The sequence below is a fragment of the Umbelopsis ramanniana genome, assembly GCF_025399195.1.
Source record: "Umbelopsis ramanniana AG unplaced genomic scaffold K450scaffold_38, whole genome shotgun sequence".
NCBI lineage: Eukaryota > Fungi > Mucoromycota > Umbelopsidomycetes > Umbelopsidales > Umbelopsidaceae > Umbelopsis > Umbelopsis ramanniana.
This window is the reverse complement of record NW_026252124.1, coordinates 78,468-102,674: the sequence shown is the minus strand read 5'-3', so window position 1 is coordinate 102,674 and position 24,207 is coordinate 78,468. Positions and strand designations below refer to the sequence as shown.

The following is a 24,207-nucleotide window of genomic DNA, read 5'->3' as shown; positions in this document are numbered from 1 at the left end:
GACCATAACTTGTGGTCACTGCCGCAATTCAGGTTTCAGATGTATGAAGAGACCGATAGCAAGAAGCTGCATAATATGCTTGATGGCGGCAAAATCCCTCCTACGAAGCGGCTATTAATCCGACGGGATATGCCTGAACCAATCAGTCGACGAATTGGGCGTGTCAATAAGACCATGGCGAGGAATACCAAGAGTAACGAAGACGGTAATATGGATGAAGCCCTTGCAGAACTTGAAGGTGTGTATTGCCACAACGGACGATTTTAGAAATAAGAACCGATTGACTAACTAGCCTACTATAGATAATCTATCCAAAGCAATGCAGACATCATTCTCGTCTTCACCTTATGGTATGCTCGGTAGCAGCCCTATTGGCACCAAGCGCATATCTTCCAGTGCAGGCAATGCATCACACAGTAGCCGTCCAACAACAGACAGAGTGCCATCGTTATCCTTTGAGGATGCTTATTTGATTAGCATGGGCGGTGGAGCTACTGGATTCGAGCACGCAGGAGGACACGGCAACGGATTTTCACCTCCATCTCACGCTATCTCCAAACACACTGAAGACGATTCATCCGACCAAATGCAAGACAGTTCTCTCATTCGGTTTGATGACGATGAGGTCGTATCGGCCGACTTTGACATGGACGACAAGGATGCTGTTCAAGTGGTTGCTGAGAATTTTCCCCAAGGTGCATACCATACAGTTTTGCAAGGTGACCAAGTATTTAGCCCTGACGGTGATAATGAAGTTGCTTACCCAAGCGATTCCATCTTGTTATCGCCCGAGATACCCGAGAGCATTTAGCGTATAGGATATCTGTCCGTAGTTCGTTGCCATTGATCTTTTTTTTTTTCTTTTCTATTTTTTTCTTCTATTGTCTTTGTTAATAAGTATTTTTAGATAGCTTATAACGTGTCGTCGATTTAGGGATATTCATCTCTTCTATTCCCATACACAGCGTTTGTATAAAGAAGAATGGTTGTAAGCTACCCTATGACAACCAAGAACATCCCGCCTGCCTGTTATAAGATTTATTATCTATTATATAGAGGACTGAAGTTACATTTAATGAATTTTTCAGATGATAAGCTATATCCATGGTTTTTGCAGCACTTTGGTAGCTCCAAATGACACATATTCTCGTGAAATTCAAGTGAAGTTGCCACGATAGCAAAAAAGCTGATCTATATGTGTTTACCAGTCTCTTAGTTTGACTATCATTTCTTGTTTATTGATTAATATGAGATTCCGTTTCCCTTATCTTTTGTATAAAGAAATCTTCATAGGTTGGTGACAACCCCAGTCATGCAGCTGGATGACCACCGCCCCGCAAATTTACACATAAAAATGCCGGTGGAAATTGTGCCACATGCTGTCCACCTGGGGTCACTCAAGCCAGGCTTTTTTATTTTAACAAACTCTCCATGCCGTTTGGAACATCCCATGAAGCCATTGTGCAAATCTCTCGGCTTGCACTATGGTCTTTTTACCGACGAATAGAAGTACAGGGCGAACAGAACATGCCTGAAGACGGCCCTGTCATCATGTAAGTAACTCATGCTCCGACAAGCGCTGGCATGACCTTGCCTTCATCCACTGACAGCTTTTCTTCGTATGTAGAGCTGCCACCCATCATAACATGATTGTCGACCCTGCTGCACTATCAAATACTATTCCACATGGTCGTAGATGCCATTACTGGGGCAAACATACCATGTTTTCGGTAAATAATTTGAAGACTTGGATGGGTCCATTGAGAGCCAAATACTAACTATTTCCAATTGATTAGCACCCTCTGGCCAAACGGATTCTGGATGACAGTGGCGTTCTTCCAGTCGACAGAACCACTAAGAACAACACCCTTCTATACGCCTCTACTTACCAGGTATTGAGGTTGGGTGAAGTGGTGGCTGTGTTCCCCGAAGGTACATCTCACACGCTACCAAGAATGGGAGAATTCAAGGACGGAGTCAGTTGGGCGGCACTTGAGTATGCCAAATCATTGGTAGACGATAATAAGCCAAACCCTGATGGGTCAATTCCTAAACCAGCCGTCGTGGTTCCTGTTGCCATTGTGTACGATGACAAAGCAAGTTATAGAAGCAATGTGATTGTCAGGTAAGAAGCAAGTTACTGTAGAAATCAGGAGTCGGGTTGGATTGAGAAGCTGGACTAAATTGTCATTCTCAAGATACGGTGAACCGATAACCATGGACAAATACTTGCCCCTCTTTTTGAGCGAAGGCAAACCAGCTGTCAAGCAGCTTTCGAGAGACATTGAGGAAGCCATCATTAGAATGACCATAAATGCGCCAGACTGGCTTTCGTATTACTCGGCATATGCGGCCAGAGACATCCTCTTTTCTGACAAGACACTTGTGTCTGATTTCGTGCCCGTAACGCAAAGGTATAGTTTGATGGTGGACAGATGATCGGATACATTACTCTGTTTCCTAATTCATCTATCTTTACAGTTTGATCAATTCATTGCATGATTGGGCTGAAAAGGAGGACGATGTTAAACTTTTGCAATTGGATTTGCAAACATATCATCAGGACCTGAAGAAACTGAAGTTGCGTGATCAGCATATCGCAAAATACGACGAAGAAACCATCACGGCCATTGCTACCATAGCACAGCTTATCCAAAAGTCTCTTATGTCACTTGTCGATCTCCCTCTTTTCTTACCTGGCCTCATTGCGCACTTACCGCTGTATATCGCCGGCTATTATGCTGGTAAGACTGAGATCTACATGGAAGTTCGTGCTCAAAACAAGATCTTCTTGGGTATGTTGCTCGCCATCTTCACCTACATTTGGGTGTTCTTCTGGAGCTGGTTCAAACTCTTTGGAGCATCTTTCTGGGGTCTTTTCGTAGCTGTTGGTGTCACTGCTACTTTCATGTGGTACCATGTGGTATCCATCGATGAACGCTATGACGATTGGAAGGATTTAATTGGACGCTGGAGATTATTCGATGCATTTGTAATGGGCAGAGGCATGTGGAAGAGGCGTGATCGTATACAAGAAGTTAAGAAGCTTCGCCAGAAATGCCAGCGTGGACTACAAGCCTTTATTCGCCAACACCACATCGAGGACCCAGATCTTGACTATGTATGGCTGTCCGTTCGCTCTCGAGCCAAGGAGTTAAACCAGGTTGGCAGCGCATCCCAACGCGGCAAGCTTACTTCACAAATGAAGCGTGCACGATCCTACAAGTGGGCTCTCGAGGAGTAATAAAATCAGTGGATATGTTTGTACAGTACCATCTAATGTGCCTTTTTGATCATGAAATATATTGAAATAAAAAAACTAATGATGATAAAAATAGTGTTTCTTTGTATTATCGTTACAAGAAGATAAAATTAGTATCTAGAATGAGAGAAGGTAGCCAGAAAGATTCCTTGCAGCTTATGACAATTTCGTTGCACTCCGCAAAAGGTTTGGATGAAAAAATTACGTTTCCTACCACATTGGTTTCAACTTGCTGACGTCAAAAATTTCACTGGCCATCGGCAAGCCTTTAAACTATCGCTCCAGGCAAGCTGAAATCTTCCTCTTTTTCTGCGCATCACTATGGTCGTACGTATATTACTCCAATCCTATATGAAAGCATCCTCTATCCTTAAGAACGAGACTTGAAATGAGATGGATGCATGCATTCCCAGATGGATGTGCTGACATGATATGATCAACTCTACAACTGGCTTCACATTTCGAATTGGTTGTAAAAAAAATGGCTGGCCTTGCAATTTGGCATGCCAATGTTCGACTTTGCAAACGCAGCCGATTCATAGCACTCACTCTACTTGGCGACAAACGACTATGTACGCTACGATTCCAGCAGCAACCTGTTAGTTCATGTCCTGTCAGCTCATGCATTGCTCCATCTCACTCAACTTTTTCTTAAATTTTTCTTTTTTTGCGCCACTCTTTTTTTTATCCATGGTATGCATTGTAACAACATGACTAACCTTCCAATTCCTTGATCTCTACCAGTTGGCCGTCGATCTCCTCAACCCTTCCGTTGAACAAGAAAAGCGCTCCCACAAGCTTAAGAGATTGGTGCAATCTCCCAACTCTTACTTCATGGACGTTAAGTGCCCTGGTATGTTTCAACGCCAAGTGAAAAAAAAATTGTTGCTGTAAACCTGTCACTAACTTGTAAACCTCCAGGCTGCTTCAACATTACCACTGTCTTCAGCCATGCTCAGACTGTCGTTCTCTGCTCTTCCTGCGCCACCGTCTTGTGCCAACCCACTGGTGGTCGTGCCCGTCTCACTGAGGGTAAGTTACAGGCATAGCCTTACGCAAGTTCTTGGTAATCTCCAACATGACCTCTCATTCCCAATTTTTTGCAGGCTGCTCCTTCCGCAGAAAGCTCAACTAAAATTAAAATGCTTGTAACCTCCTGGAGATAATAAAAACATAGGAATACAACGATTTCCACAAATACATTGTTTACAATACTGTGTTATGTTCATGATGTTTCTTCATTTCTTTTACTGTGCAAAGAATGGAGAATAGAAAAAACGGGATGCTTGTGGTTATAAAAGGGAGAGGCTTTCAATAATGATAAATCAAATAGTAAATGAAACAAACATACGAGCTACGCGCACATAAGTTAATGAATGGAGACAAAAGAAAAAAATAGATAGGAAATGGCATTTTGGTCTACAATGGAGTGTTAGGGGTACGGCAGCCTCAATGGAAACCCCTAAAGGAGATTACTGATTGCTGTTATTGAGCAGAGGTTGACTTTCAGTTGTAGAGCCAAGGGTTGCTCCAGCTTCTGCATCCATGCCTCCATTGGAGACGGCACCATAGCCTTTCATTCTAGTTTCAATGCCTGCATGGTCAACATCCAGCTTGGGATGACTACCAGCACGCTGTAACTGTCGCTGAGAAGCAACAATCTTGTCATTACGAATGTCTCGAGAGTGTCTTCGACGAGCATTCAAGAACGGGAATAATCGAATGTTGGTTTTTCCCGCCGAGCGACGGACAACCTTGATCTTTTGATGCACTATTGGCAGAATGATGGTTTAGAAAAAATTACAACGCCATAATATCTCTACGAGATTATACTTACCATCGACATAGACATCGGTCTCGTCAATGATTTCCTGTAACACCAAGTATCATCAGCAAAACATAAACGTCTTTTTTCAATGCCTACTCTTTTTTTACGCATACCTCGCCGATAAGCTCTTCAATGACATCTTCAAGAGTGATGACACCGAGAACACCATCTTCACCTCCAGGGTTGCTGGAGACAAGAGCCATATGACTGCGTCCTTCTTGGAAGAAATTCAAGATGTCCAAGCAGCTGGTATCCGGCCCAGTCTCAGGTAGGGTACTAATTTGGAAGTTGCTAACGGGGAGAGCATCCTCAGGGTCGTATTTAATGAGTTGCTTGACAAGAAGCATACCGACGAAATTAGACTTGTTGCCTGGAGAGTGTACAGGGATACGGGAATATCCAGCAGACACAATCTAAGTTTGAGAGATAATATGTAGGTCAGTCGCCGTATTCAGCGTGGCAATGGGTTGCCGATCCTTACCATGTCCATCACATTTTCGTCAAGAACAGCGTCAATAGAAAGTACAAAGCAGTCGGCAATGGGAGTCATAATCTTGGACACTGGCTTAGCACGAAGGTCCAACACAGCACCAATGATGGTCACTTCATCCTCAGTCAAGGCATCGACATCACCATTCTCATCAACAGCCCGATGGAGCGATACCAACGACTTAAGACCTACTCTAGTGTCAATAAAGCCATGTCTCTGCTGAACAACTTTCAAACTGATAAGTGTATCCACTTTACCTGCTTTCTTATAAACGGTACCGTGGGATTCTCCAAGGAAGTAATCAAGAAGAAGGGCAGTAGGATAGGCAATGGGATACATAACATACATAAGGCATAGCACCATCCTGTTTAAAAAAAAAAAATTCTTCGTCAGCCATGCCATGTTCTCTCACTATAACCGTGGAAAGATCACCTTACCCAGAGCAACGTGCTCCAATGGCGAGACCATGGCGTACACAGATAGCTGTTGTCAAGGCAGAATGTCAGTTGTGAGGACGATATCCAAATATTCAAGAGTGTTTGATTTGTCTCTGATCCTTACACTGAGGTATGACTCTACAAATTGGAAAGTTAGCTCAGAACGGAAAACGCACGTGTGCATATTAATGGCCGAAAGGTGAACTCACTCTCCAAAAATGACAATTAATGCAGTAGAAATGACAACAGCTTGCCAACCGCCACCAAACACAGAATCGAGAATAATGGGAAGCGTTTCGTTGACAATAACGTTAGACAATAAAAGGGTTACTAACACCCAGTGTTTGCCACGATCAAGAAGTCTGAGAACCTTCTGCGCGTTTGCCTTTTCTGCCTCCGTTCCCGATTCGATCAATACATGAAGGTTCGTCTCATCAAGACCCTTTTCGAAGAGAATGCTGGTGAATATGTCGGTTCATAAAAGAAAGCGTCGACCCAAGAAATCTTACCATCAAACCCAGCGTTAAGCCTACACGTCATAAAAAGTAGAGAAAGGTCGTCATACGAACAGCAATGGTCAGTACCAGAGTGCAAACGAATGATACTACTACAAAACATGTTGCTCACCAGCAAAGACTCCTCCCAAGAGCACAAGGGTGAGGATAGTGCCTACTTTTGTCCAGAATTCAGCGGATCCAAAGTCAATATCAGGCTCTTCGACATCTTGAGCGTAAATGGGGGAGCCGTGGGTAGCGGACAAAAGGGATGTCCCCAAGACTATAGATAACCTGAGCAACGTCAATCGTGATGAATTGGTCATTACACAATGGACAAGGATAAATTAGGAGGTTTAAAGAAGGCCAAGAAGAACTCGTCGACAATAGAAAAAAAATGTCTGCGCTATATTTTTGGTAGGATTGAGAAAAAAAATACTCCGCCAGAAAAATACACAGAATAGGATATAATGCCTCATGCGCTAAACAATGTCGATATACGATAGATTAAACTACCAACGAATCTAAACGCAGCAAGTGCAGCAACACTCCATAATACAAAGGCAAGGTAGCCGTTGGTACGAGTATCAAAGTCACCTACAGACGGCGGGGTCAGTTGTGGCACAGACCAAGTGCAAGCAAGCCATGTGAAAAGTCCACTTACCTAGCCATTCAAGAATGGTAGCATTTGCTACAACAATAGCAAGAATTAAATTGCTTATTATCCAGCATACAACAAGCCTAGTTCTGAAAGCTCGGTAGCTTTTATAAGGGTAAAAAAAATGGTTAGTTTTGGTTGTGATGATGACCAGAGGCTACACAAACCGCTTTCGGCTTACTAGTCTTCTTGCTTGGTCCTAGCATCTCGATGCGAGGTCTCCTGCGCTGGCTTCTTCTGAAGCTCTCGGCATGCATCTTCATAGAGTTCGTTGATATCTCTTTGTTCGGTCGGCAAGCTGACTTCCACCGTATTTTCACCATGCGATGCTTGCGAGACTACACCCAAGTCCGTTGCTACACCTGTTTGATCTTTGGTTCCCCAACTGCCCGCCATTGACTGTGATTAATAACACAACGATTCAAATTGGACTCGTAGCGGCAGAAGAGTGTACTTCATAATACTGACCTGACATCGTGTGTATTACAGAAGGCGTATATATTCAAAATGTTGATATAACTAGACGAGAGTCAATGAGTAACTTGTGTCAGGAGCTGCTTTATGGGATATCAAACGGTCTTTCTTACCTTGGCATTAGCAACAAATATTGCGCAAAGCTGGTGATCATATGCCAGGGATCCAAGAACATAATACTTGATACAAGATAAAGAGCATATGTAGCAGCTACTGAGACAACAATATCTCTAAAGGCACCGTTGCTAATCAGCGAAGCTCCTGGAGATTCTGATAATGCTTGCTGTACTCCGCTAACCGCTAACCACACTGAGCAGAACATAATGTAGATCATCAGCAGAGCGAAAAATACAAAACAAGCTGTATAAGCCGCCTTTGATCTACATAGTAAGCAAGATAGTTAGCATTCATCCGTCTGGCTATACATGCAGGTCGATTTTGCTTACCCTTGAGGTCGGTTACCCATAGCAATTAAGAATAATACAATGATGAGGATAAGGTATACATAAGTTAATATTTGATGTACAATATTAGCAACACTTGATGAGAAGGGTGGGTTTTTAATAGTGACAATGGCTTCAGTTAGGATGAAGAAACTGAGGAAGAATTGGCCCTGTTATATAATGCATGGTTTAGCGATGATGTATGCAACGTCAGTATAGCGCAAGATGTTACTTACGATAGCAAACCATGAAAATAACAGGTTGATGGTCAGGTAAATGTTTTCAACTAAAAGAGCTATTTTCCTTCCTGATGAGTGAGCTGTTTGAAAGATTTTGCCCCAGTGCCAAAGAGCATAGATGCCAGCAAAGAAAGAACCTACACGTATGTTAATGAGAAATCCAGGATAGATTCTTTAATTTGTAAACATCACTGCTTACCGTTGAGCCATCGACGACGTTGTGATATAAACTCTGGAATAGCATCTGGAACATCTGTTTCTCCATAGGCTTTGGACACATACTTCAACAGCCACGCATGATTTTTTTTGGCAATCAGCTCATAGCATAATATACGATCTTCAGCCAAATACATGTTGGCTTCGAAGATGCCTGATTTGATCCCTCCATGAAGAGTTTCACCAAGGAAATATTTCTCAAGCGGTCCTTTTCCATCGACATCGTTTTGTAGAGCAATATAGCGATAAGCGGAAAAGGCACCTGGTAAAACGCTGATGTACCCAAAAACGGACTCTAAAGGCTTGTCAAGGATGTTGGATATCTTGTATTCGAAATTTTGAGCGGCCACTAATGGGTTGATGAGGTTGACACCGGCAGTTCCTGTCATAGCTCTGATCTCTCCACAGGCCCCAGCGACATTTGAGTTGACGTCAAAGGTCTTCCACAAGTGGTAGATAGACGTGTTACCGGGTCGCGTTCCGACATCCAATAGCACACACACGTTAGGCTGAATGATGGGACCAAAGGCTTGGAAGAACCAACGATGTGAATTGATCTTTTTTGCATTCTTTTCCTTCAGACAAAATATAATTTGAGTGGGTACAATGTCTTTGTCCGCGCCCTTGAATTTCATGCCGGAATCCACGGATAATTGGGTTGTGTACTTTTTTTTTTTTTTGGGTCAATTATTGCGTCAGTGTTTTATGAGAGGTGGTACATTCGTTATGGGGAACAAGTATTACCTCGTAAATATGAGCTGTGACCTCTTTGCCTTTGACCTCGTTTTTGGCAACGCCATCTTGGTACACTCCCATAGCCGCCAATACCGCTAGAGTCCGAGGATGGATTTTTGATCTACCATCCGCTATAATGCATACCGTGACTTTTTGCCATCCGTTCACGCCCTATGACACATCACCAGTTTAATCCATACATTCTTATACTTCCATATCTGCCACAATGCTCTTCTTACCCATGTTCTGGACCTCTCTTTTGTACATAGGTAGGCGATATTCTTCATCACACCATGCATCGTTCGTGTAAATAAGACCTCATTTTCCTAATCAAGCAAGTGCCCCACCCCAATCTTGTTAGTACCCAATACCTATTGAAATGTGAGAAAATCAAAAGCCTTACGTTATACATTGTGATGCATATAAACAACTCAGTTGACCTGCCCAGCAGTGCTTGACGCAGTGTATAATCCTTGGCAAATTCAGACGGATCACACGTAGCCGCTGTATACCTCATATGCGTAAATTCCTTTCCGTCCTTACGTGGAACGGCAGCCAGTAGCCGGGTAGAGCAGGGACAGTCTAGTACGAGATTACCTCGAACCAGTTGAACTCGTCGTGTAGTATTATAGCGCCGTACCTGACGTTGCGGAGCTAGGCCCAGCTCTGAATTTTGTGGACGAGGACGTGGATGGCCAAAATCTGATGGATAGGAGCCGTGGTTGAGGGCTGTACTGGCACCAACGTCATGTACTGGAGGAGTAGGAACCGAATCAAACGGTGGGTAAGGCGTTGTTTCTGGGTAACCTGAATGTGGTGACTGAAGGTATTCGTGCTCCGAATGATAATGCCTGGGTTCCATAGGATACATATTTGGAGGAGTGCGTGGAATGGGGGAGTCAGTTGGATAAGTGTACATTCATCCGAAGAAGCGAGAGAGAAAGAGGAAAAGAAGAAGAGCAATAAATAGCTCGTAAGATATATTTATAAAACCTTGCTTTCCATGCCAAGGCACTTCTCTGAATTTGGTCCTTAACAACAATCACCAAGCTGAGCGCCCGGAGCTTTTTTTTTTTTTTTTTTTGGTGCTCCGTCTGTCACTTCCCCCAACCCTTTCTGCTGACGTCAACGTTTGTCTGATGCTGCCATGCGAGCGGCCCTAATCATTTTCACATGTTAGTGATCGCGGATCTGCCTTGTAACCAGCGATATTTTATTATTTCTTCTTTTTCCTCACTTCTTCTTTCTCCCATTCATTGCCATGACTGTAATGATATATGGCTGTACGGGATACATGGGCACTATGGTATCCGAGGCCATGGCTCAACATCCTCAATTAAGTCAATTATGCGTGCTGAGTGGCAGGTCCACGACCAAAGTGCGAAACTTAGCTACTCGACTCTCGCTACCTTGGTGCTCATTTAAATTGTCAGACTCGTTAATCGACCACTATCTAAAAGACATCAAGGTCGTCTTGAACATGGTATGATATTGTCCGATCTGAACCTCATCTTGTACTGCTTTACTGACTCAATGTAGGCTGGACCATACATTGAAACAACGGAACCGCTCATTATGTCATGCATACGAACCCATACCGACTATTTAGATATCTCCAAAGAACAACAATCACTACAACTGCTTTTCCAAAGTCTATCAGCGCAGATCCAGAGTGCAAACATAATCGCCATCCCTGGTCTAGGATTCGACAGTGTAGCCACCGATTGCCTCGCAGCACTTTTGCGGCATCATCTCCCAACGGCAACTCACCTCAACTTATCGTTTGCATTTTCAAATATTGCCGATGGCATCCCTGTCTCCCGTGGTATTTGGAAAACGAATGTTCGAAATATGTTCTCCGCCGCTGACATGAATCTTGCATGTGTTGAAGGGGCTATTCAAGAGGTCCCGTTATTTTACAAGTCACGAACCGTCACTTTCCCCAATGCTGGCAAAGCTTTGGTAGCCACCGCTGGCGGAGCAAATTGCTACATAGCCAGTCGATCCACACATATTGAAAATATCGACACATTTATACCCATTGATGTCAACATAATGCGTTTGATACTTTTTTTATGGCGGGTTTTTGCCTTCCTACTTCGATGGATCCCTCTTATGCACTGGTTTATTCTACATGTGATGGATTATAGTTTGACAAAGGGCCCCACGGAATATCAACGAAAAGGGAAGCGCATTGATGTTTGGGGTGAAGTACGAGACGCCCAACAAGGAAAGGTTATTCGGGGATCTATTCAAGTTATGGAAGCGTATGGATTTGCCCAACAGGCTGCTATTCAAGGTGTTCTACGAATCATCAGCGATCGACATATTTCGCCAGGCGTATGGACACCAAGTCAAGCGTTTGGACCCGAGTTTGTGCTGTCTATCCCAGGCACGGTAGCCTACACATTTGTCAAATTTGAACATAATCAACAAACCGCCAAATCCTCCGTCTCCTCCACCGCATCTGCTACCACCACAGCATCCAAATTGGCTGCTCAAAGTATACCACCACTCCTACATGGTTCGCACTAGGATTCACCCACCCACTTTTTAAACTAGGGTTTGAAATTTTCAGCAAGGTCTTGTTTGACATCTCTCAAAATCTTTCCACCACCCCTGTACAGTTTGCTACTCATGAATTTTTCAAAGTAGCCGTTTGGACATGCACACTTTGTCGTATAGAAACAATCCGATGTTATAACACTCCAATGCATTTAGCCTGCATACAGTTTAATTAATTCTTTTTACCATGACTCCAAAGCGTCTGCACCGTACTTGTATAATAGAAGGAATATGGTTTTCACATAAAAAGTTCGTGGGCATACAAAAGGATGTTGTTGCCGTAGCAGCAAAGAGGCATGGCAGGCATGGCCAAGCGGAGTGCCAATGGTAAAACCGGTAGTGACGTGTCCAATTTGCTGGCTCCTAAAGCCTGGCCACTTTGACTCCAGCGCGAGGCGCGTGTGCCTATATCCAACTTTATAGGTCTTAACTGGCTATAGCTCTTACATGGCTAGCGATTTATGCTACACCCTCGTCCATCTGGACGATGCGACCGAACAACCGAGCATCCAAGACTTCCAGCGAGCTTTCGAAAAAGGCTCTGAGGAAACTAAGATCGAAACGATGAAAAAGCTCCTCCTCATCATGTTGAACGGTGACCCCATGGAGAAGCTGCTGATGCACGTTATTCGTTTCGTCTTACCCTCAAAGAACAAGCAGCTCAAGAAGCTGCTTCATTTCTACTGGGAGATATGTTCCAAGACCAATCCTGATGGCAAGCTGAAGCAGGAATTCATTCTTGTTTGGTATGCATTGGCCTTTTATGTTTCCCTCTCATCAACCGTCGCAGCCTTAACGTTCAATTCAATTTAGCGATACCATCAGAAGAGATTTGCAGCATCCTAACGAATACATCCGAGGCGCTACTCTTCGTTTCTTATGCAAGATTAGAGAACCAGAAGTGCTTGAGCCACTGCTACCATCTTGCAGAGCTTGCTTGGTAAATGTCAACCTTTCGCAGATGCAGTGGATACCACGTTATTCTGACCATTCTATCAACGCCAACAGGAACATCGCCACTCATATGTTAGGAAAAACGCTGTTTTTACCATCTATTCTATCTACAAACATTTCGAATATTTGATTCCGGATGCTCCAGAGCTGATCCACAGCTTTTTGGCTGGCGTAAGTAAACGTCCACGAACATCCTCCGTCATTTCTTATTACTGACTTGTATTGTAGGAGGCTGATATGACTTGCAAGCGAAATGCTTTCATCATGCTGTCTAATACTGCTCCTGATCGCGCTGTCGAGTACTTGATGGATGTCTTACCTCAGGTCCCTACCTTTGATGAGCTTTTGCAGCTTGCTGTTATTGAACTCATTCGCAAGGATAGCAAAACCAACCCTAATCATAAGGCTGCTTATATTCGATGCATATTTGAGTTGCTCAATGTACCATCACACTCTGTCAAATACGATGCCGCCACTACCCTGATGACCCTTACTCACAACCCTGCTGCCGTTAAAGGTAAACCATCATACCAACTCTGTTGCTGGTTTTATTTCTCGACCTCATCATTTAACTTTTACTAGCCGTGGCATCTTGTTTCATTGATTTGAGTATCAAGGAATCAGACAACAATGTGAAGTTGATTGTCTTGGATCGTTTCGAAGACCTTCGTGCCAAGCATGGAAAGGTTCTAGATGATCTTGTCATGGAAATTTTGCGGGTGCTTTCAAGGTACGTAATGCATTGGAAGCTACTAGCATCATGCGCTTTAGCAAAAAACCCTAACTCGACTGCTTTGTCAATAGCCCTGATCTTGATGTCCGTCGTAAAGCAATTCGCATTGCCCTCGAGATGACTTCAAGCAGAAACGTGCAAGAGGTTGTCCTCTTCCTTAAGAAGGAGCTCGCTAAAACCCATGATCAAGAATACGAAAAGGTACTGTGGGGGCAAACCATGGCGTAGCGTTATTTTAATCGTAATTGAAACCATGGGCTAAAACCTTCCTATTTCAGAACAACGAATATCGTCAATTGCTCATTCAGTCCATTCACACTTGCGCCATCAAATTCTCAGAAGTTGCTGCAAATGTCGTTCACGTCCTCATGGAGTTCTTGAGCGACTCTAACAACCCTTCGGCTGTCGATGTCATTGCTTTCGTACGAGAAGTCGTTGAAAAGTTCCCCGATCTCCGCTCAGATATTACCGACAACCTGTTGGAGAACTTGTTAGAGATGAAGTCTGGAAAGGTGTTCCGTGGCGCTCTCTGGATTATTGGTGAATACTGCATGGGAACAAAGGATATTGAGAAAGCATGGAAGCAGATTCGTGCTGGTTTGGGTGAAATCCCAATTTTGGCATCTGAGCAGCGATTGCTGGAAGAGGCTCAAAAGGACCAAGATGGCGAAGAGGAGGATTCAAAACCTGTGCCAACCACTAGCGCTGCTCCCCGTCGCATTCTTCCTGATGGCACTTATGCTACAGAAAGCGCATACACTTCTAACGCTGTCACTGCATCCAAGTTAGACGCTGTTAAGGCAGCAGCTAAACCCCCACTCAGAGGTAATGATCATTGCCATGATTTCTAACTACCCACATTCGATTACTAACTGCATCGATAGCCTTGATTTTGAACGGTGATTACTTCCTTGGTTCTGTCTTGGCTACCACCGTAACAAAGCTGGCATTGCGCTTCTCCGAGTTGGAAGAAGACCCCACGCTTGTCAATGCTAAGCGCGCTGAGGTAGGATACTTTCATTTCGTCTAAATGGCCCGCTTTGCATTGTTATTAACATCACTCCGTTTAGGCAATGCTTATTATGACCAGCATCATCCGTGTCGGCCAATCTCAATTTGTCACTTCGCCTATAGACGAGGATTCTTATGATCGTATCATGCAAGATCTTCATGTAGTCGAAAACATACCCAACGATCGTGTTATGGAACAAGTTTATCTCAATGATACCAAAGCAGCGTTTGCCAAACAAGTCCAAGCTGAAGATGTGAGTTATCTTTACGACCTCGAAAATCTCGAAAATTAATACCTAACCTGTCCTCTTAATCCATTACAGAAACGATTAGCAGACAAAAGATCTAAGGACGATGCGTCTGTGACTATCCAAGTTGACGATGCCATTGTATTCAGACAATTCACAAAGAAATCTGCTGGAGATAGCAACGATGAAGTAAGTAGCCATCAAGAAAGATTCCACACCATTCCCGAGTATACTGACGGCATTCCTTTTTTAAAAGTATGAGTTGGATCTCTCTCGTGCCACTGGCGTTATTGACTTGAACGATGACTTAATATCCAAGTTGAGCCGTGTTGTACAACTCACTGGATTTTCTGACCCTGTATATGCAGAAGCCATTGTTAATGTTCATCAATATGATATTCTTCTAGGTGAGTTATCATAGACTTGCTTTACTAGAGGAGATGAACCCGTCCTGATCAAGAGTATCCTTCATTCCAATGTAGATGTCCTCATCGTCAACCAGACCAACACGACGTTGCAGAACTTGACTGTGGAGTTTGCCACTCTTGGTGATCTCAAACTTGTCGATCGTCCCGCCGCACATAATCTTGCCCCCCACTCTTTCCTTACTGTCAAAGCTCCTATTAAGGTCTCTTCCACCGAGACTGGTGTCATCTTTGGCAACATCGTATACGACACCCATGGAGCTTCTGATAGCAATTGCGTGGTTCTCAATGATATCCATATTGACATTATGGATTACATCAACCCTGCCAGCTGCACTGAAACTCAGTTCCGCAGCATGTGGACTGAATTTGAATGGGAGAACAAGGTCAACGTTAACACCAACATCTTGTAAGTTTAACTTTCTTTTCAATTCAAGCTATGCATGCATATGACTTTGGTCAATATCCAACTCACCATTGGTTTTGTTTTTTTAGGGACTTGAGAGAATATCTCGATCACATCATGAAGTCCACCAACATGAGCTGCTTGACACCAGAGAAGCAGTTGGAGGGTGACTGTGGATTCCTGTCGGCCAACATGTATGCTAGAAGCATCTTTGGAGAGGACGCACTGGCCAACTTGAGCATTGAACGAAGTGCTGAGGGCCCTATTAGCGGTCACATCCGCATTCGCAGCAAGACGCAAGGTATTGCCTTGAGTTTGGGCGATAAGATCACTATTGCACAGAAGAGAAGTTAGACATCCCCCAAGACCCATAGTTTAAAAAAAAACACCTGAAAGAAATGTTTCCCTGAGCGTCAATGTTACATTGCTGTTTCCATATTATCCAATAAAACGTACAAAACATTAGTTACTGATCAGCAGATGTTACGATATAAGCGGATGAATTCATCTCGTCGATGAGGTGGACCATTGCGCGAACACAGTACAGGACATCAAGTTGATGGGGTGTATTTTATGTTTATTGCGATTATATTACTTGCAGAGTATCCGACCTAGGTGTAAACATGAGCGTTTCCATCGCAAACAACTGTTCAGAAAGTGAAAAAAGATAAGCGAAACAAAGACATTGGTGGTGATCAAAACAAGGTTGGAAATGTGGTATGAGGAAAAAGTTATTTAATCGGACATCCCGTTGGGCACTATACGCTTCTCTACAAATCGCTCTACATGTGGGGTTAGAATACACGTCTTTTGCTCTGCATGCCAAGCGCCGGCCAATACTTACGAGATATACGCCAGTCTTCATCATCGCTGTCCTCGCCGTCAAGATAATCTTCCAAAGTAAGGTCTCTTGGCACCTCTATTTTAAGACAGGCTTGTGTATTAATATCCCCCCATCATATGCTCTCACTCCATATATGACTATCCGGTTTCTCGATACGTTACCTTGTAGCTGCACTGACGGCGCGAATGGCATACTGCGTAAGTTGTCTATTATCTTAGAACTGTAAAGTCGCCGCAAACATTAGTATGAAGTATAACAAGCAAGAGAGAAAAAAATCCAGAGAAGATACTTGCGTCATCTTCTGAAGGTATTCAGGTGTGTTGTGGTTAGCCATATTGTTGCTTGGAACATCCAACTTGTATTCAGGGCCAAAGTATTCAAAGTAATTGTTGTAAGGTAGTTCCTCTGCATAAGAAGTAGGAGTTAGTCATAGAAGCAAGCTTTGATGCTATACTCTAAAAGCACTACATACGCTCAGATAAATCGAGTCCAAGAGCCAGACCAGTTTCATATGTCCATGTTCGTGCGACATTACGAATGGTATAACCGCCTCCACCAAGCATCATAAGCGGAACGTTGAAAGATTTCATGTACTCGACACAGCTGGCGTGCCCCTTCATAGACAAATTGAAACAACCTAATCGATCGCCAGCTAAGGAATCGCCACCGCACTGAAGTACAACAGCGCCTGGTCGGTACCACTCCATAATATGTTTAATCACCTGAATAAAAAGTAAGAACTGAATTAGTTTCAACTCCATTTTTTTTTTCGCACCACCCAATGCCTCGTGGCTTGCTTATCATACCGGTTGAAAGATGTTTTTGTAGCTGTCATCGTCTATACCATCTCTTAAAGGTACGTTCACAGCATAGCGTCGACCTTTTCCGAGGCCAGTATCCTGTGATTTATGCAATGATCAGCCTCCGCAAAGAAAAAGCTGTGATTAAAACAAATGGATGCCAAACGTACCCGCACATCACCAGTTCCAGGGAAGAATTCGCCAAACTTATGGAATGAACAAGTCATGACGCGATCCGTTGTGTAAAATGCCTCCTCTACGCCATCTCCGTGATGGACATCAATATCAATGTATAAAACTCTTTGGTGGTACCTGTCAATGGCAAGAAAAAGCGTCAATGGCTAATCCAACTTGGAAATCGCATTAAATCATGACAAACTACTGACCGCAAAAGCTCCAGAATACCCAAAACAATATCATTGACATAACAAAAACCAGAAGCCTCGCTCTTCTTTGCGTGATGGAGACCTCCAGACCAATTGATGGCGATATCCGCCTCACCATTCAACAATTTGTTTGCCGCACCTTTTTACACGAGTGAAACGAAATCAGACCAATGCTACCACATCGTCCTAAGAGCATGGGATAGAACATACCTATAGATCCGCCAGCAGATATGGAGCAAAACTCAAACAAGCCTTCAAACACCGGACAATCTTCTCCTACGTTGACTTTCAATTGTAGGTTTAGTAATGACTCTCTGGATAGGCGACGCGCTATTACCGACGGGCACGCATCGTTTTCAAATAAAACAAAAGTACTTACAACGTGCTATTCCTTGCTCCAATCCACCATGTTGCATGGCTATTTGACTGACATTGTCAGGCGTAACCCGATGCAAGAAATTAATATACTCGTCCGAATGGAAACGGGTCATTTGGTATGCCGTTAACCGATCAGGTTTCTAAAATCATTTTTAAGAATTAAAAGGATTCGATACAATGTCTTTCTCCTTGGCAACCCCCCTTAGCGCCACCCACTTACCACGACATCCATGTGCTTGTAAAGACCGTAATTAACGACCATGTTGTGGACCATTTGCATTCGCTTGGGTTTCATATAATGGCCTAGACGGAAAAGTCATGGGGAATAAAAAGGTTAGTTTCTTGACGACGGAGCTGTCTTCAAAGTCGCCTAACGTGGCCAATGCGGACAATAGAGTACCTGGGCCGTAACTGAAATTTCCAACATCGTCTGTTGGACAAGAGCAGATTGCGTGTTCGCGGTTAGTTGCCGTCAGATGTCACTGGGGGTTTCACGGTATCGATGCAAACTTACTGTCGTAGAAATAAGAAACTCTCTGCTTTGCACAGTTGGCAAGACTAATGGAATTGGTTGACATTGGCAGCTGAACGAGATCAGGGAAGCAATGAAAGAACGACAGAGGGATTTCAAGTACCGGCCATTGAAATGTGGCTGGGATTGGCTACGACTTGGACTGCTGAAAACTGGTGCACATTTTTTCATCTTTTTATTCATTGATTGAAAAAGTGAAGCACAGGCCCAAAAAATGAAAAACGAACCAATGAAACAACTAGCAAAAGTGTATATATATTAGAAAGAAGAAAAACAAGGAAGAAGAAATAAGAAAAAAAAAAAGGAAAGAGACATGGTTATTTTTTGTCAGGAATAGACCCTCCTCCTCATCAAGATTCTTCTTCCAAAAGTGATTGGATGTCCCACAATTCTCGAGTGGTATCAGGATCAGTGGCAGGATTAAGCATAGCGTACATGAGGAGTTGGTTTATAACATAGGCATCGAGTTCCAACTTAGAAGCTATACGCGAAGTCACTTCGGTGCCTAATTGTGGTGACGTTTCTGGATTTTCCGAATTATCCCTTTGTCTATCGTCTTCTGTTTTTCGTCGAAGGCCATCTCCTCCAGTAATCAAACCTCGTACAAGCTCCAAACCTCTCCGACAGACAACACCGAAATGCTGAGTACCATATTCGGCCAAGGAAACACAAAGCTTGACAATCACCATACCAATACCTCGGTCGCGAACCAGTAGACGTGAGCGTAGTGTTTCGTCTTTGGCGATCACCATGATATTGTACAATCCCATCACTGCCATTTCCAGAAGGGCAAGTTGATGTGCTTTCATGTTGGCTATGACCCGTCCATCGCTGGTAAAGAAGTCCTTTCGTATGATGCTACCAAGTTCTTCCCATATGTTTTCGAGGTAGGTGAACGCATCTTCATGCTGAACCACATCAGTATTCTTGTTCTCCATGGCAGATGTGAGTGACAATGCTGCAAAAACATTACGATTGTCGTAACTGACCGACACTTTAGCCCAGGTCTCCACGGCAATTTGGGAAAAGTAGGTATCGGGACCATTGCTGAGGAAGTCGTCGGTTAACTTGATAAATATGAGAGCGGAAGACGCCGAGGCCAGCTTGAGGAATACAACAATGTTGGAAAAGATAAGAAGAGCACTTTTCCTATAGTCTAAGGTATCCATGTGTCGTACACCAACATACCACGCGGGGCGATCAGAGTCTAAGTGGTCATTACCATTGGTTTGCTTCATGGTATCTTCGTCATGGTGCGTGTTTTCTTCCATAGATATATCACTGGCCAGTACATATGCTAATATATCCGTCAGACGTTTATGTCGTCCAAAGTATTCTTGATTTTCAGGCATGAACGACAGATTGCGAAGGATATTGATAATGCATAGGCAGCGTTCTCGGTAGGACAGCCAAACATCCGACGTCGTTTTCTCTAGTGATGGTATTAAGCTTTTCATTTCGTCCAGAGACATCTCAAACAATTGACCATAGGTTCGATCCTTTTCAGACACCAGTGTCAACTTGTCTTCCTTGTTAGGCTGTGTATCATAACGAGAATTGACTCCCATAAGATCCTGTTCTAAGTAGTCTAACAAGACGTCTAGCAGATCGTCGCAATGCCGCATGGAAAGCACTACACTTCGGTTGGAAGTCAAAACTGTCAAAATATTGAGTGCGTTACTGACTTCCAATTTCATCTCGGATTTGAGAGACATAGTGATAGCATGAATGTCTACGATGCCTGTGATGAATCGTTAGTTGAACAGACTTGAATATGCACACACAAACCCGGACACTACTTGCCTAGTTCGCCTATAGTTGGTAACATTGGCCGGATTTCATATCGGTCAAAGTACTTTAAATCTACACCTCCATAAGTATCCACATTTCTGGTCTTGGGGATGTAAGTGACGTTCTTATCGTGCCCCGCTGAAGCAGGTGACTGTGTTGTTGCTTCATTTTCATTCGCTTTGACTCCTGGTGACCCTTGAGTGGCTACGCGTGTATCAATCGCTTGAGGAGACTCGTGTAATTGCTGTGGCGTACTACTGTTAGTAGACAAATGTGATTCTGCAGCTGGCATCGACGGTGTAGCACTAGGCGTTACCACCTGGCTGTTATCTTGGGATGACTGTGATGCAGTTCGTGCTCGAGCTTGTTGGGCAATAGAGGGTGGTAAAGCCATGGGTATGGGTTTTTGAGATTGAAGATGTTCACTCCATAGTTTTTCTGGTGATGGCTTATCCTCACTCGCCTTCATATTAACTTGCGCCATCTGTGCATAATCCGGCTGCTGCATTCTCGTAGGCTGATTCATCTGGGATTGACCAACACCTGCCGATAGTTGCTGTGGCGTGCCAGCACCTCCGACCATTTGCGACTGTTGTTGTTGACTCTGCTGTAATGCTTGCTGACGTTGGAAATGCTGCTGTTGAATAGCTTGTATTTGCTGTGGTGATAGACCAGCATGCACGTTAGGACCAGGAAAATTGCCCTTACTGTAAGGGCTAAATCGTTGGGATCCTTGAGCTGCGTTACGATGCTATCATAGCGTGTCAGACAATCGGTAACCCAAACAAAAGGAAACAAAAATATATTTTACCATTTGAGGAGAGGCATTGGCAGAGTTCGATTGGTTGGCCATGGCAAAGGTTTTAGCAGGAGAGCTGTTAGCACTCGAGTTGGCATTGTTGCTCATGACTGTCAAGAGGGAAAGAGCTAGCTTAGTGAATCAGGCCAAACACAGCACCTTTTCGCGCCTGGTCTTTTCAAACTTACCATTGCCAAAATTCTGCCCGCCAATCATTGGACTGTTGCCCATGGCAGGTGAAGCATTTCCTGTATTTGTGTAATTTGCATGATTCATGGAAGGAGATTGTGTTGGGGATTGCTTAGCTGTAATGGATAAATCAAAGAATTGGTATCAGAAGGCCGAGCAACTCGTCAGAACTATGGGTCAACACAAACCTTGTTGCTGAGCATTCATCATATTTGCTGCCTGTTGCTGCATCATGAACGGGCTTGTAGCCGCCGCCGCCATCCCCATTTGCTGTCCATTCTTGAATTTCCCAGCGTTCTGCTGTAATTGCTGCATTTGCGCTTGGATCTGAGCAGGTGTATTGGCATATTGCTGATAACGACCAGCCATGGGATTGGCAGTCATGGATGGCTGATTCATACCGTTACCGTTTGCCCCAGCCAAGTACGCAGGTTGTGAGAAGGGCGATTGGGATTGTTGAGGAGCTTGATTATATGGTGTATTGGCCATCATATTACCATCGGGACTCATCATACTCTGCAAGTTCTGATTGAATACGGGATTCATGCCAGCCATCAATTGCGGATCGACCGAGCTGAATGCTGCAGCAGAGAAAACGGGGTTGTTGGCTTGAGGCATGCTCGTAGCATAACTATTCATGGGGGAAGCAGCCGGGTTATATGGAGAGCTATACGCCATGGCGGCGTTGGCCATTCCAGGGGAGGCGTGCTGTTGTTGTTGTTGGCCATAGGGCATCATCATTCGAGGATTTTGCATCTGTTGCCGCTTTACTTGAGCACCAGCTTGCTGATTAGCAAGAGCGTTCTGTAAAAAGAAATTTGGATCCATAATGTAGTCCACTTCTTGGTATTTGAGGAGATGTACAAGTTTGTTGGCCTTTAAAGAAGAGTCAATGCAATATAGCTTTTTGGATTCACGAGTCGGTCAGCAGTAAAGGGGAAGGCCAAAAAAAAAGAGAGAGAACAAAGAATTCGGAAAGGTTGACGACCAAAGCGCGTGATCCTAATCAAAGTATACAACGCGTTTTATGCAAGTGGCGTGTATGATATGGCAAATGGAGCCGACGCAATGAAGAGTGTGAATCGCTTGACAGCACGATGCAGTTTTGGGAGGTTCCTCTTTTTCCTGCTCGACCATTGTGAAGGAAAGGAACAAGGTCGATCGCATGATGACGTAAGTTAATATGATAAAAATAAATTTTGTCAATTTTCAGCGAATAATCCATGGTTTTGAAGGTGTTCTCAAGGCACTTAATAATATGACACCTTGTTGCTATAATGATACATTTTCATTATATTTGTGAAGAGTATTTAGTGCTTGATACGGTATGTTATAGTCTACCTTTGATATTTTTCTGCAGGATTCATTTTGGCAATTTGACCATCAATATTTGATGATAATTTGGAAACAACTCAAAAAGTCATGAAGACTTCCGATGAAGCAGTAAGAAATCGGTAAAATAGATTGCAAAGGATACTTTTATGAAGAAAAAAATTTGCAGAAGTGGAATCTAACTTGACGGGGGCTAACTGTTTACGCTTCGAATATAATGTCTATTAAACATTGACATGCAATTGAGCCAGAAATCATTGTTGTCAATTTTGCGATATTTCCGCTTAAAAGCAAGATCATCACAGAAATGAAAAGTCAACAAAATCCTGTTTGGAATATGGATTGGCACCCTCTCACATGCACCGACTTTTAGGTTATGAGCACATAATTCAAAATAAATGTATCCTGCTTTTTCTAGCTATTACCATTTCAGATTGCTTAGGTATAACATCTTGGAATAGGTAGCGTATGCTCTACTGCTGTTGATTCTGTACTTCTTCTCTGTACAGATGGTGTCTCTGTTTTTACCATTAATTTTGGCACGCATTGCTTAGTGCAAAAACCATTATAATATATTCTTCAATGAAAAACTACACTATCTGAGGAAAAATTATGGTGCAGATCATGTAGTCAATTACAAAGAACACTATGATTGCGAAAAGGATGTACTTCGCTTGACAAATGGTAAAGGTGTCGACTTTGTTATCGACAATGGCGGAGCGAGTTCAATCGCTAAGTTAGCTGCTTCTACTAAACTTGGTGGCCAAATAGTCGTTGTTGATTTTATGGCTTCGTCAATGGAAATGCCAGACGTGAGTTTTTATGGTACTGAGGAAGTCTTCACTCAATTTAAGGTACTACGGCTTGCTCCAAGCCACTCTTGGGTGAATTGGTTCAACTTGTACGTGTTAAGAAATTGTACACGGCTAAAAAGATCAATGAACAAGGAGAAGCTGCGCTCCAGTACTTGAAAATTAGATCGAACGTCGGAAAGGCAGGCATCAAGGTAGAGTACATTATCTTCAATGTCTTACTCATAAACAAAATGTACCACGAATCCCTCAAGTAATAGCTATTAAACAGATTTACAGAACGACCACTTGACAAGATTTTGTCGACAGCTTCTGTTTTGGGACTAAATTGATTGGTGACTTACGAACAAAATAGCTGCAGCTTAGTCACAAAGCCTGTCAATTCCCAATTATTGGGCTGCTTCAATGATATGTCTTCATACTATCTTCCTTTTTGGTTTTGATGACAAACCAGAACCGGTCTATGTAATTTAGTTCAGATGCATATGACAGAGACAAATTCACGGAGACAAATAATGCGCGATATCAGCTACACTCCGGTGGGTGGTTCATTCAGCTTGTTTTATGTACCTTGGGATATGAAGTTATACCAGTGATTATTAAGCTCCCTCCCTCTACTCAGAGGCTCTTCCGGCTACCTTGAATAGTTAACCGAAAAGGCACAACTTACCAGGTAAAACTTCGTCGTTCGATTATGAAATGTACAGCCTCACTATCAGCCCAGAG

The 24,207-nt window shown here is 43.4% G+C and overlaps 8 protein-coding genes across 8 annotated transcripts; 5 read left to right on the top strand and 3 right to left on the bottom strand.

The window, feature by feature from the left end:
• The first annotated feature begins 1,263 nt into the window (after positions 1–1,263).
• Positions 1,264–3,448, top strand: K450DRAFT_246912 (uncharacterized protein). The gene is made up of 6 exons (XM_051589987.1): positions 1,264–1,553; positions 1,628–1,730; positions 1,797–2,125; positions 2,199–2,414; positions 2,482–3,264; positions 3,339–3,448. Exons 1-5 carry the CDS (start codon positions 1,432–1,434, stop codon positions 3,242–3,244), a joined length of 1,533 nt encoding a protein of 510 aa, XP_051443462.1. The 5' UTR covers positions 1,264–1,431; the 3' UTR covers positions 3,245–3,264; positions 3,339–3,448.
• A 138-nt stretch (positions 3,449–3,586) lies between these two features.
• Positions 3,587–4,543, top strand: K450DRAFT_301097 (uncharacterized protein). Its single transcript, XM_051593736.1, has 4 exons — positions 3,587–3,860; positions 4,007–4,115; positions 4,184–4,294; positions 4,369–4,543. Exons 1-4 carry the CDS (start codon positions 3,744–3,746, stop codon positions 4,395–4,397), a joined length of 366 nt encoding a protein of 121 aa, XP_051443461.1. The 5' UTR covers positions 3,587–3,743; the 3' UTR covers positions 4,398–4,543.
• A 2,252-nt stretch (positions 4,544–6,795) lies between these two features.
• Positions 6,796–10,322, bottom strand: K450DRAFT_246893 (uncharacterized protein). The gene is made up of 11 exons (XM_051589986.1): positions 9,680–10,322; positions 9,516–9,602; positions 9,286–9,447; positions 8,525–9,206; positions 8,323–8,462; positions 8,090–8,256; positions 7,757–8,023; positions 7,638–7,688; positions 7,351–7,554; positions 7,176–7,273; positions 6,796–7,108 (listed from the first exon to the last, which is right to left on the bottom strand). The coding sequence occupies exons 1-11, from the start codon at positions 10,193–10,195 to the stop codon at positions 6,987–6,989; spliced, it is 2,496 nt and encodes an 831-aa protein (XP_051443460.1). The 5' UTR covers positions 10,196–10,322; the 3' UTR covers positions 6,796–6,986.
• Positions 10,323–10,386: 64 nt separating this feature from the next.
• On the top strand, positions 10,387–11,823 carry K450DRAFT_246884 (uncharacterized protein). The gene is made up of 2 exons (XM_051589985.1): positions 10,387–10,759; positions 10,816–11,823. The coding sequence occupies exons 1-2, from the start codon at positions 10,538–10,540 to the stop codon at positions 11,809–11,811; spliced, it is 1,218 nt and encodes a 405-aa protein (XP_051443459.1). The 5' UTR covers positions 10,387–10,537; the 3' UTR covers positions 11,812–11,823.
• A 412-nt stretch (positions 11,824–12,235) lies between these two features.
• Positions 12,236–16,100, top strand: K450DRAFT_246876 (uncharacterized protein). The gene is made up of 13 exons (XM_051589984.1): positions 12,236–12,587; positions 12,655–12,781; positions 12,850–12,966; positions 13,024–13,312; positions 13,378–13,525; positions 13,600–13,729; positions 13,807–14,353; positions 14,413–14,534; positions 14,599–14,793; positions 14,863–14,976; positions 15,044–15,194; positions 15,270–15,621; positions 15,708–16,100. Exons 1-13 carry the CDS (start codon positions 12,289–12,291, stop codon positions 15,970–15,972), a joined length of 2,856 nt encoding a protein of 951 aa, XP_051443458.1. The 5' UTR covers positions 12,236–12,288; the 3' UTR covers positions 15,973–16,100.
• Positions 16,101–16,115: 15 nt separating this feature from the next.
• K450DRAFT_246872 (uncharacterized protein) lies at positions 16,116–18,634 on the bottom strand. The gene is made up of 13 exons (XM_051589983.1): positions 18,541–18,634; positions 18,427–18,456; positions 18,247–18,329; positions 18,028–18,166; positions 17,859–17,933; positions 17,649–17,787; positions 17,433–17,574; positions 17,269–17,361; positions 16,935–17,184; positions 16,756–16,867; positions 16,624–16,682; positions 16,463–16,537; positions 16,116–16,400 (listed from the first exon to the last, which is right to left on the bottom strand). Exons 1-13 carry the CDS (start codon positions 18,602–18,604, stop codon positions 16,354–16,356), a joined length of 1,308 nt encoding a protein of 435 aa, XP_051443457.1. The 5' UTR covers positions 18,605–18,634; the 3' UTR covers positions 16,116–16,353.
• Positions 18,635–18,708: 74 nt separating this feature from the next.
• K450DRAFT_246865 (uncharacterized protein) lies at positions 18,709–22,454 on the bottom strand. Its single transcript, XM_051589982.1, has 4 exons — positions 21,526–22,454; positions 21,161–21,258; positions 20,362–21,100; positions 18,709–20,299 (listed from the first exon to the last, which is right to left on the bottom strand). The coding sequence occupies exons 1-4, from the start codon at positions 22,163–22,165 to the stop codon at positions 18,909–18,911; spliced, it is 2,868 nt and encodes a 955-aa protein (XP_051443456.1). The 5' UTR covers positions 22,166–22,454; the 3' UTR covers positions 18,709–18,908.
• Positions 22,455–23,067: 613 nt separating this feature from the next.
• On the top strand, positions 23,068–23,738 carry K450DRAFT_200283 (uncharacterized protein; the record flags this gene model as incomplete). The annotated part of the gene is made up of 3 exons (XM_051584628.1): positions 23,068–23,111; positions 23,274–23,481; positions 23,544–23,738. 3 exons carry the CDS (start codon positions 23,068–23,070, stop codon positions 23,736–23,738), a joined length of 447 nt encoding a protein of 148 aa, XP_051443455.1.
• Between the last annotated feature and the right edge of the window lie 469 nt (positions 23,739–24,207).